This window comes from Diabrotica undecimpunctata, chromosome 7 (assembly GCF_040954645.1).
Source record: "Diabrotica undecimpunctata isolate CICGRU chromosome 7, icDiaUnde3, whole genome shotgun sequence".
Classification (NCBI taxonomy): Eukaryota; Metazoa; Arthropoda; class Insecta; order Coleoptera; family Chrysomelidae; genus Diabrotica; species Diabrotica undecimpunctata.
The window spans coordinates 61,432,173-61,445,849 of NC_092809.1; the positions used below are offsets into that span (position 1 = coordinate 61,432,173).

A 13,677-nucleotide genomic window follows, 5' to 3' on the forward strand; every position below is an offset into this window, starting at 1 on the left:
GTCTGAATGCAAACATGTTGCAAATGCTTATGGTATCGAACCGGAACTCTCCACTTCCCGTGCGAGAAAGAGGAAGACCTTTCACGATGAAACAGAAGATGTAATGTTAAATTTATCCCCAGAAGAACGCTTCAAAACAGAAGTTTTTTACACAATAATTGATGTTTTGGTGGCCAACCTGAAAACGAGGTTCACAGCACTGAGAGAAATCGAAATGAAATCTTCATTTTTATGGAAGTATAACGAAATGGACGAGAATACGTTCTCAGAAAGTTGTATAAGATTCGCCGAAGAGTACAATTCAGATGTAAGCAGGGATCTAGTTGATGAAATGATTTACTTGAAAACTGTTAGTAAATCAAACATCTCAGATACGTCGCTGAAACCAGCAAAACTTTTGAACAAGCTCGTGTCCCTTAATGTGACAAATCTTTTCCCCAATGTGTGCATTGCTCTTCGCATATTCTGTTGCCTACCAGTATCCGTTGCTCAGGCCGAGAGATCATTTAGTGTTTTGAGCCGAATTAAGAATTGTTTAAGGTTCACTATGGGTCAACAACGATTATCTGATTTGGGACTGTTAAGCATAGAGTCGAAACTTGCAAAAACTCTTGATTTCGACCACGTGATCCAAAGCTTTGCGGATATGAAAGCAAGAAAAGTTATGTTGTAACTAACAGTTCTATTGTAAATAATTAAAAACAAAGTTTAATTGTTAAAACTGTTTTAATTTTCTTCCTTCCTGTGTCAATAGCATGAGTGTTCAATTACATATCCCAGTTTATGAGTTATCAGATTTTTGGGAATTTTCGTTCAACTGGGTTGGGGGGAGGGGGCGGCCGGGTCTCATCCCCGGAGCCCGGCCTGGCTCTGGGCGGCCCTGACTGCACCCGCGGAACCCGCTGTAGCCACGCCTATGCTTTTCGCAATCGTGACTAATGCTCATATCTACGGATCTATAAAAAGGAAAAAATAAGCTGTTGGAACAACTCATAAAACCGTTTCAAAAGAACAAATTTTAAGTTGGACGTCGTTAATACACAGTAATTATAACAGTATGGTATTAGAATCAAAAGACAATTATTCAATAAACGAAAGAAAACTGAGGTCATGTGCACCAAAATCGTTTCGTGTAGCCAAATTCGCTCTTTTTAAATCATATCCGATAGATAAGTATATTTTACCGTAGGATGAGAGACACTATATCCAATTATTAAATTGATACTCACAGAAGCCAATCTACTGCAATGATGTTAATAACTTCCTCTGAAGGGAGTCCCACCGTGTCTAGTACCATAACCATAGTAACGAGGCCAGCCTGTGGAATGCCCGCAGCTCCTATACTCGCCGCTGTTGCTGTTACACTGTAAAGATACCCAATTTGTTTTTATAATTTATTTAAACTATTTAAATAAGATATTTTCTAAAACATGAATGTTAAAGTGATACAATAACTTTTTTGATATTATTTAGAGCTTTATACTTGAACTAGCAGCGACTTTTTACTTTTTATCGTTTTTTGTAAAAATATTTTTTTAGTTATACTAAAATATAAGCGATGCAGGGTGTGTAAACAACGATAAAATTGTATTTTAATTCTTAAGGATGTTGAAAATTTATCTACCTACTCGTTCCGATAGTAACAGTATATTATAAAGATCACTTTATCAATTTTTCTCTTTTCTCGATTATTAGTTGCATAGGATATAAATTATTGTAATCACTGAATACATAGTTCGTGAAAAAATAATCATATTAATTAAATTAATGAATAATTTAAACGATTATGCAAGTACAGATACAGTGCAAGTATAGTTAACAATATGGCCGCGAGAAGAGGATTAAATCAATGGGATAGTGAAGAATCTGACGATGGTAAGAGAAAGAGGGAGGAAAAAAAAGAAGACGACCAAGATGAAAACCCTTTCATGAAAAGCAGAAAGTTAACTAGGTCTCCACCTAAGAAAGATTGTGATAATACCGAATTGAAAGAAATGATGATCGCTCTTATGAACTAAGTTAAAGGAGTACGAAAAGACCAGCAGATCTTTCAAGAAGAAATTTGCAATTTAAAAAAAGAAAATCGTGAGTTGAAGGGAAAGGTAAATTTCCTGGAAAGCAGGATCGAAAAGACGGATAAACAAATTCGGAAACAAAACATTGTGATCAAAGGACACGATTTCAAACAAAATGAGGAACTGGAAGATGCCACCAACTTTATAGCCATATATATATATATATATATATATATATATATATATATATATATATATATATATATATATATATATATATATAAGTCAATTAAATGTGAATGTGAAAATAAAAGATGTGCAGAAAATAAGAACCTTTCAAGGGAAACCACCAGTGGCGATAGTAAAAGTAGATACAATGAAGGATAAATAACTTATTATGAAGAATAAGAGTAAATTAAGAGGAACGCGGTATTTCATTGAAAACGATCTAACCCAAGCCGAAGCCAAACTACAGAAAGAGCTAATAGATATGGCGAGAGAAGAAAAAGGGAAAGGTAATGAAACAAAAGTCGGCTATCAGAAAATATGTATAAACGATGAATGGTGGGAATGGAACCATAGTACCGAAAAACTAGAGAAAATGAAAAAAAAACTGAGTCTACACAGGCACAGTGGTCAGGAAAATATGGAAACGAATAAAGCGCGGAATAGGATGATGATAGAACAATGGAATGTTAGAGGGACTTGAAGTAGGAGCACTAAAGAACTTATCGGATACGTTAGAGAAATATGAGATAGATATTGCAGCTATACAAGAAACTAAACAAAAAGGAAATTTCACCATGGATGTGGAAAACTACGTGTTTTTCAACAGTGGAGACAATGAACGTGTATTTGGGGTGGGATTTTTTATAAAGAAAACATTTACCAATCTGGTGATAGATTTTGAGGCAGTCACAAGCAGATTATGTAAAATAAGAATAAGAGGAAAATATAGAAAAGTAACCCTTATAAATGTGCATGCACCAACAGAAAATACAGATGAAGACGTTAAAGATAGCTTTTATGAACAATTAGAACATATGTTTTACAAAATACCATCATATGACATAAAAATAATTGTAGGAGATTTGAATGCCAAGATTGGCAGGGAAGATATATACAAACAAATACCATGGGGAAAAAGTAATCATAGAGACAGTAATCTGAATGGAAAAAGAGTAATAGAATTTGCTTTCGAACATAATATGCGAATTATGAGCACTTATTTTGATCACAAAGAAATTCATAAAGGTACCTGGGTATCACCAGATGGACAAACAGTAAACCAAATAGATCATTTACTAATAGAAGCCAAACATATGAGAGCCATAAAAGATAGCCGAAGTTACAAAGGTGCTGATGCAAATTCGGACCACTTTTTGGTCAAAGTTAAAATGGAGCAAATAATACCCACAATTAATAACACTACTTGTAAAAAAATAAAAAGATATAACGGTGCACTACTTCAGGAGGGACAAGTTAAGAAAAAATTCAGGCAGCAAATTGAAGAGAAACTGAAAAGCCAGACAACAGTAAATTATATACAAAGCAGATGGGTACAACTAGAAGAAAAAATTCAAGAAGCAGCCGACTCAGTATTATCAGGAAACAGACAATGTAAACTATCGGATTGGTATGATGAGGATTGTAAGAACGCCATTAGTGACCGAAATAAAGCTAGAATAAATAGCATAATAAGTAATAATGAAGAAAGTAAAAAAGCTTATGCCGCAAAAAGACGGGAAGCAAAGAAGATCTGTAGAAGGAAGAAGCGGTCAAGTTTAGAGCAGAAACTAGTTCGTATTGAAGAAGATTTTTTACATAAACAAGTCAGGAATTTCTACCAAGAAATAAAACGTGACCGAACCCAGTACAAAACCACATCAAGATATTATAAAGATGAAGAGGGGAATCTGTTAGGTGGAACAGATGAAAAATTAAGAAGGTGGGCCAATTATTTCGAGAACATATTATGTACGGACGACCAAGATGAAAGAGAACAAACGCAACTACAACATGAAGAAGTAAGGGACCCAGATGTAAATGAAGAAGTACCTACCAAGGAAAAAATTATAGAGATCATAAAAAACTTAAAAAACAACAAAGCACCTGGTGAAAATGGTATCATTGCTGAGTTTCTAAAAGAAGGTGGCGAAATGGTGCAAGAAGAAATCGTTGAGTTAATACGCGAAGTGTGGATCAAAGAAAAAATACCCAATCAGTGGAAAGAAGCAATCTTATGTCCAGTGCATAAAAAAGGAGACGTTACAGAATGTAAAAATTACAGGGGAATAGCTCTACAAGATACAGTGTATAGGATTCTGGCCATATCAATTATAAATAAAATTAAAACAAAAGTTGAAAATTGTCTAGGTGATTATCAAGCAGGTTTCAGAGCAAACAGATCGATAATAGACCAAATTTTTACAATGAAACAAATTTTAGCTAGCTCATATGAATTCAACCTAACATTACACATGCTGCTTATTGATTTTAGACAGGCATATGATACTATAAAAAGAAATAAAGTATACGAAGCACTAGAATATTTTAAATTTTCACCAAAAATAGTAAGACTGACTAAATGCATACTCAATGATACTAAAAGTAAAGTCATGTTAGAAGAACGGGTTTCGGATAGCTTTATCACCAATAGAGGTCTGCGACAAGGTGACCCGTTATCAACAGATTTTTTCAATTTGATCTTAGAGAAGATTTTACAAGAATGTAACATCTACACTAGAGGCACAATATATCATCACAGGCATCAATGCGTAGCATATGCAGATGATGTTACTTAATAGCAAGGAGACCTGCAGAATTAAGAGAAATCTTTACTAGAATAGAGAGAATAGCCAGGGAATATGGTTTAGAAATAAACGAAGAAAAAACAAAATGTATGGTGATGAAGGGAAACGAAAATCATCTAGGACAGTTCTTTAAGATACAAAGCCCAAGTAAAGAAAGTAACTTTGAAGTTGTTAGCCAATTCGATTACTTGGGAGTGACACTAACAAATAAGAATGAAGAGAACCAAGAAATCATTAAAAGAATGGCCAAAGGTAGTAAGAGTGCTGGGAGCCTGACTAAGATACTGAGGTCGAAGATAAAATCAAGAACAGCAAAAAAACGAATATATACAACAGTTATCCGACCTACAGTACTCTATGCTATCGAGACCTGGACACTAAATAAAGATATGGAAGTAAAATTAGATAGATGGGAACGAAAAATTCTTAGAAGGATATAAGGAGGTGTAAAAGAGGGGAACATCTGGCGAAGAAGAACAAATGAAGAAATAATGCAAATATATGGGCAACCAAAAATAACAAGACTCGCTAAAATTCAAAGATTAAGATGGCTCGGACATATAGCAAGAATGCAGGAAGGAAGAGTTCCCAATGAATTATTAAACACGGAGGCTGGTACAAAAAGAAAAAGAGGCCGCCCCCAAAGAAAATGGCTGGAGTCGGCAAAAGAAGATCTGAAGTCGCTGCGGGTACAAGATTGGAAAAACTTAGCAGAAGATAGAAAGAAATGGAAGAAAACCGTTGAAGCCTTGGGCCTTTGAGGCCTGTTGAGCTGAACTATATATATGCAAGTACAGATTGTCTGACAATATTGAAAAACTAAACGAAATAACCATCTCTACTTTGTTGGAAAAATTTCTACTCGACGTCGGCGACAAAAATACAAGCTCAGACCAGATTTACTATTTTGGTATTGAAGTGTTGTATTTTAAATGGATTTGTAAGTAATGTTTTTGTCGTTTTATTGGTTAAAGGACAATTTATGTTTATGCTGTTAATATTGAACTAGTAATAATTATTTGTTGTGCGTTTTAAAACTACTAAAAAAATACTAAAAGTATTTATTGATATCTTTATAACGACTTTAAACTATATAAGTGATTACGTGATTACTGTTGTTGAAAACAAAAAAGTCATCCACTGATTCTGCTGATGAATTAGTTGAATTCTTAGCGCTGAAGTGAAGGAAATAATTTGAAATGTATTTAAATATAAAACAATAGAAAATCTTAGGTTAGTGGTTGGAGATATTGTGAAAAAAGTGGCGAGTAAAGTTGGACTTTGTCATCGAAGTGTATTTACGGTGATTAAGAAAATTTTTTTGTGAGAAACAAAATACCCACCGTGAATAATGCTTTAAAGGAGGTGAACTATGGTCCTGAATTGCCAAATTTGACGAAAACCACATTTTATAGAATATTAAAAAATAATAATTTTCTATTTCAACGCAGGGGAAAAACGCCCTTTTATTAGACAGAGACGACATTGTGGTGCGGCGACGAGAATATCTTCAAAAGATAAGGACTTATAGAGAAGAGAAACGCAAAATTTATTATGTGGATGAGACATGGTTGAACGCTCGGCATACGAAATCTAAAATATGGGTAGACACTACAGTCAGATCACCTAAACAAGCTTTTTTGGATGGATTGAAAAATCCTTCAAGTAATTTATTACATTCTACATATTTCAAATCTCAAAACATACAAATACTTTAAATTTTTTGGAAAAGGTAAAAGACTTTGTTATCAGCACATCAGACATGACTCCATCGTTTTCATGGTCTCCCTACTGATCGTCTTCCTATTGAGGAACCGTCTCTTGCCGTATTTACTACTCTATTTATTGTCATTCGGCTTATATGATCGTTCCATTCTACTCTTCTTATCCAGTCAGTTATTTATATTTATAATTTTTTAAATCGCACAAGTGTCCCTTTTTTCAGTTAACGTATGTTACATTTCCAAAAAAAAACACCTTGTATTAAAGACAGGATATATAAAGAGACCTATTGTTAGAAAACAAAAGAGCTTACTCACCAAACTGCAACCGTTTTCCCAAATGTAAGTGGTATGTCTTTAAGTTGAGCTATAAAAATAGCAGCTACAGCTTCATACAATGCCGTTCCATCCATATTGATAGTAGCTCCAATTGGAATAACAAACCGGGTGACCCTAGGATCCACTCCCATCCGATCCATAGTTTGGATGCTGATTGGCATGGTTGCTGAACTAAAAATAATAACTTTTTATTTTTAACGATTTTCGATATAATTATCTGTTTCTTTTCTGTAATATTTCAAGGTTACAAAATTTAATTATCATGAAAATATCAACTAACAATTGTCATTCTGTCGAAATAGATACCTAAAGTCTTTAGGTTCCTGACTTGATTTAAATTAAGGTTTTTTGATAGCTACATATCGCTACTTAAAATATATAATTTAGAGAAAAACCATTTGTCATATTCAAGACAAAAGATCAAGAAAAACATTATGTATGATAAAAAATTACATTTATTCCCCAGCATTGATATGGAATACAGCTCTGTGCACAAAGCTTATAAAAGGTAAATTAGTTATGCATAAAGCCTTTTTAATTGCAATTAAAAGCGTATTAAATACGTTACAAAATAAAATTATAAGTATATATGTGTACCTCGGAGGTAAAGGACACTATGTCCATTTTTATCGAAATTTAGATTAATGCACTTTTGAATATAACTTTTCTGGCTCTACACATAGGTAAACCATACTATGTCCAGAGATAATTTTACGGCAAGTTACCGACTTTTTAATAAACACCAAGTCCACTTCCAGTCAGAGGTAAACAACACCATGTGGACTTGGTGTTGTTTACCTCTACTATATGTGTGCACCGTCATTTACCATCCGGACATAGTGTTATGTACCCTTCTACACTTCCCATCATATATAAATGGTACACTTTTTTTCCCAATGTAAACCAGTGTTCAGACCAGAGATATATAAGAGAGCCTCTCTTACATATCTCTGGTTCAGACTGGAGACAATGGTTCGTGAAACAATTGATTGTTGCCATCACAGATAACGGAATTGCACTAAATCTAAATAAAAAAAATAACGTTCAAAAATGTGTTTAGATGAATTTTATTTTTATTATTAACATCAGAAAACGGTATCTAATAAATTTAATAACCAGAGAGACGGTTGAGTTAATGTCCAAAATGTTTGAAGAATTTTTTAATAATGGAGATATGACAAAATACAATTATTTCAGCAGTTTCGAATTATAATACATATATTTAAATTCCAGACTTGTTCACTGTAAAAGTTACTCATTTTGTATTAATTTTAAATTTAATTTTTAATTTTTCCAGTGTGTTTTATTTATTCTAGTACGCCATAACTCAATACAGTTTTGTGCTACACTTTACGAGAAACTAATGACAGCTCTTGATTTGAAATTAAACATAATAATTTAAAGTCATGTCTAAATTTTTCATTTTTTAAAATTATTTTTGAATTAAAATATTTTCATAAATTATAATAAAACACGATTCAAGTCCTTCTTTTAGCTGGTTTGTTAGCTGGATATTGATAAAATCTATGAGCCTCTAAGTGGTGAAAGCTCAGAATCGGACGACAATGATATGAGACGTATAAGTAAACCAGCGAAAACAAAGGTAAAAGAGAAAGCTATTATTACTCCTACGATTAGCGATTAGTGGGGCAATAAAAAAAAATCTTCTTTAGGACGATTTATCCCTAAGCAGTGATGCAGGCAATTTCAATGAACATAATGAAGTTATTTTAGAAGAAGAGAAAAGTGTTAAAAGAAATGTACAAAATATAACTAAGTGCAAACAAAAAGGTAAAAAACGTGTAGTAAGTGAACAAAATTGGGCCTGTAATGTTCGCAAATGAAAAATAGCTGGTGGTAAAGAGTATCTCAGTAAAAGAGGCAAAGACATGCCTGCAAAAATGTTAAAGCCTCCTTGCATGTGTCGCATGACATGCTCTGAAAGATGGCCAGAATAAGAAAGACAAAAAATTTATTTTCAACTCATACTGGGCTGAGACAAACGTTTTAGATTTAAAAAAGGAATTTATCTTCTCATGTATCGACATCCAACCTACTCTTCGATCAAGAAAAAAAGATCTAAATTGTACCAAATCTAAAAATAATACACTACACTACCATTTTACAGTGAACAATCAGCTATTGAAGGTGTGCAAGGTTATGTTTGTAAACGCACTTTGTATATCTAATTTAGTAGTAGTAAATATGTTGAAAAAAATTGAGCCAGGAGGTTTAATAAAAGCTGATCAAAGAGGTAGACACACGCCAACCAATAAAACTCCTACCGAAACCATAAATAGTATACATCAACATATTAAATCATTCCCAAAATACGAGAGTCATTATTCCAGAGAAAGGAGTAAGAGAGATTATCTGGGCACAGAACTTACAACAGAAAAGATGTATCAACTGTACATTAATGAATGCAATGAAAGACATGTAGATCCAAAGCTCAGAGCAAAAAAGTGGTTGTACGCAGATATTTTTAATAAAGACTTCAAGTTGTCGTTTAAACCGCCCGAAAGAGACATTTGCGATACATGCAGTATATTCACCGCTGAATTAAAAAATAATCTTACTGCAGATGAACTAACCAGTGTACAGGCTGATCATGATGCTCACCTAATTGAATCTAAAACTCGATATAACTTAAAACAATTGGACTTTATAATAGCTAAAGAGTCACCAAAATACAAAGTACTATCTGGTGATTTGCAAAAATGTTTGCCTTCACCGCTAAAAAACAATTGTATTAGTTTCTACAAAAGGAAGCTTTGGATATTAAATTTTACATTACATGATGACAGTGATTCTTTTGTACAATGTATAATGTGGGACGAATCGAAAGGGGCCCGAGGTGCAAATAAAATCGCCTCGTCAATTTTGAAATGGGCTGACAATACAATTCAAGTCAAGTAGAGAACATTACTCTTTGGATCAATAACTGCTATGGACAAAATAAAAATATAAGTATTATAACGTGCTATTTTTGGATACTGCAAATAAAGACGATCTTTGGCCATTTTAACACCATGGGACTGGCAACAACTAGTTAGGCAAACATCAGGTAAATACACAGTGCAGAATATGGAACTTGCAGATTTCAAAAATTTCAAAACGCTGTTCGATAAGAAATTGTCATCTAATCCTCCTTTTGTAAGTAGAAAAAAAATGTTAATAAAGACCTTGTTCTACTGTCAACATGTATTTTACTACAAGTCCAACAAGAACACATTGAAAAGTTCTTTTATAAGACCGATTTCAATAACCAAAATATGTATGAAGTGGACTTCATGAGGTATCGAAGACAGCAAGTAACGTTTCCAGCCCAATTAAATCAAGTCTCAGCAATCCCGTTACCAATCACAAATCAAAAGTACAATGACTTAATTGCATTACTGCCTTTTGTTTCGTCAGTTTGTCATGCGTTTTATTAAAATTTAACACATAGCGATGTAGCCACAAACGATTACCCACAAGAAGATGAAGATGATATGGAGCATCTTTAAAACTTTTGAAACTTCTCGTCTATAATTTTACTTAATTATTATAACATTATAATATTTACCTCTAATAAAATAATAGTATAGGCTGTTTAATGTGTTTGTATTGTTTATTTCGTAAAGACCTTAACATGCAATGCCACATTATTTAAAAAAGTTGTTAGAGGTAAACAACACTATGTCCAACTACACATTTTTAAAAAAATTTTAAATAATGAACGGTAAACCTCAGGTATATAACACTTCATGGAATGAAAAACGATTATACACACCACAATAATAATATATTAATCTTGGTTAAATATAAGAAACGTTGGAGTATTTACTGATTACAAATTTAAAAAAGTTTAAAACTGCTCTCCTGAAAAAGTAAGAAAATGGACATAGTGTCCTTTACCTCCGAGGTACGGATATGTTACTGTGAAAACTCGAAATCCAGTGAATGTCGAGACACACCAGTGAATGTCAACATTTACCAAGTCGCTTGACGTATGTTCGAATTATTGGTTTAATATATTTTCTAACATTCACCGACGAATTCAACATAATTTTTGGTGTACGTTAAAAACATATATTTTTTATCAAGTAGAAATAAAAAAATCGTTGGGTATGTTTTTTATTTGGGAACATTGTTTTAATAAACATAAGATTATTGTATTTAAAACAAACAGGGCAAATAGCGATTGGTAAGTAAAATATGCTGCCAAATTAAAATGGAGCTTCGCAGGAAACAATGCCTGACTGAAGGATAAGAGATGGAACCACGAAATACAACAGTGGAGGCCATGGTTAGGAAAGAGAAGCAGAGGAAGACCACAAATGAGATGGGCTGATGATATTAAGAAGATCGGAGGACACAACTGGAAGCAAGTGGAGCAAAATAGAAGACACTGGATTGATTTGGGGGAGGCCTATGTCCAAAGTTGGATTACTGAAGGCTGAAGAAGAAGAAGAAGAAGTAAAATATTATCAACATAATAGAGAAACCTTTTATTTAAATTTTGATATATAATATGAAAAAAACAAAAACAAAACAAAGTATTATGTATAATATCATTTATTGCATCAACTTAAACTACTATGACACTTCGAATTGCACAAAAGCCTCTTGCTTTTACAACTAGCCGTGGAACAATTTCTTTTGCAGTTACAACGTGTATAGAATTGTCCTCCACTTTTAGCATTAGCACAAGCTGCTTGTCTTAACGATATTTTTGATTACTGAATTGATTACCTGTGAAAAGCTGGTTGCAGGTACCATTTTCATTTTTGTTTGCTAATTTATAATAGTTCCAAATCCTCTATTTCAACAACAACCGCTAACACATTTCGTGGGTCTGTGTGACCACGGTCAACATCAGGCACTTTAATTCTCACAGTATCACCTATTTAGGCCGGAGGGAACTTTGTTTCTGAGGTTCGCAGCGTTTTTGCTACTTGAATTAAAAGATTATCTTTTGCAGCTGCTCGCTTTAAAGAAATTTGCTCGTGCTGTTCAGTCGGTACTTGGGATGAAGATGTGATGGGCTACGAAGCTACGAAACGGCTATTTCTTAATATGTAGAAGTACTATACTGCGGCTCAGTCGGTACTTGAGATGCTAGTTTGCGGATCTGTTCTGAAATGACGAGGCTAGGTCCCTTTTTGGTTTAACGCCAAACATGGCATCATATGGTCTCTGGCGTACCCCTTCGTGATAAGTTATATTTTTGGCTAATTGAATAAACGGCAAACTTTTTGACCGTTTATTCGAATCATTATCTTGCATTCACGCAGTTAATATATTCTGTATGTCTTGATTGGCTCTTTCTACCAATCCTTGGGTTTGACTGTGACGAGGCTTTTTGTGCACTATTGTTATGTATTTCCACATAGTGCACAGCTCAGATATAACTCGATTACTGAATTCTCTACCATTATCCGAATGTAATATTGCGGGAGCACAAATGTTAAAAAAATTGGAGAGAAAAAATGATAGTGATAGTGAAGTGATAAGCTACTTCTTCTGCTCTCTTGGTTTTCAATGTTCATAGCTGGACAAACTTGGTTAAATAGTCTTGGTGTACCATTATACTAGAGATAGAAACAATACTTCAGTTCAAGAAGTAAGAGACACAATAAAATATCTAAAAAATTAAAAACTCCAGGAAGTGACGGTATGTATGAAGAATTATTAATTATAAGGGCGATAGTCTTACTAATTAGATATATAAAAGAGTGGTATACTGGAATTGTTTGTTCGTTACATAAAAAGGGTAATCAATTTCAAAGCATAAACCATAGGGATATAACCCTACTTAACACAGTATACGAAATATTTGTGAGTATCTTATACGGTAGCCTAAATGCGTATTCAGAGGATATTCTAATATGAAAGTGGTTTAAGGTCTTCTCTTCTTCTTGATATGCCTTATCCTTTAAGGACATTGGTGATCATCACGGCCCATTTTACTCTGTCTGCAACAGTTCTGAAGAGTTCTATTGTTGTTTTTCCACTCCACTGCTTTAACCAGGACGTGCGTGTTTTAGGTCTGGTCAATCAAAATAGAACCAGATTTGTATGCTGAGGTAAATACTGAGAAAAAACCAACGAATTTAATTGACTTACTAATAACTTGACAATAAACTAATCAGACTAGTAAGAGCTACAAGCTTACAAGCGTTTGAAGCGCATGTCGGACTGCGCCAGAGAGATGCGCTGGCGTGCCTTCTTTTTAACATAGTATTGGTCAGAAACGTCAGATTAGGCAACAAAGAAAATATCTTTAACAGATCCTCACAAATTATTGCCTATGCAGGTGATCTAGATCTAATTGATTGTACAACAGGCAAGCTAGAAGAAATATTTATCACTTTCTGAAATGCCTTAAAAAATATAGGCCTACAAATAAATAATGAAAAACCAAAATGATGAAAACCATCAACATCTGACAACAGAGCCAGAAAGATCTGTCCCAAATTCACTGTTAGTCACTCTACCTTTGAAGTGATGGACAAATTCACATATTTAGGCTCCCTGATGATAATGACAATTCCATAATGGAAGAAATCAAACGAAGAATAATTCTGGCAAACAAGTGATATCTACTACGTGAACAAATGAAAAGTAAAAACTAAAGCCAGAAAACAAAAATAGCGAAATGCAAAACCCATATAGTGCCAATGCTGACATATGGATGATAGATGCAAACCTCTTGTTCATATTTGAACGAAGAATCCTTAAAGAACTATTCGATAGTATCTGTGAAAACGGTATTTGGAGGAGGATGTACAACTATGAGATATA

At 33.7% G+C, this 13,677-nt stretch overlaps 1 protein-coding gene across 1 annotated transcript in view; it reads right to left on the bottom strand.

The window, feature by feature from the left end:
- LOC140445423 (excitatory amino acid transporter 3-like) overlaps positions 1-13,677 on the bottom strand; it is a 251,423-nt gene that overhangs the window by 22,612 nt on the left and 215,134 nt on the right. The window contains exons 7-8 of the mRNA XM_072537436.1: positions 6,868-7,059; positions 1,230-1,364 (exon numbers count right to left, since the gene is read on the bottom strand). Coding sequence (XP_072393537.1) covers positions 1,230-1,364; positions 6,868-7,059 — 327 coding nt within the window. The remainder of the gene's footprint in view (positions 1-1,229; positions 1,365-6,867; positions 7,060-13,677) is intronic.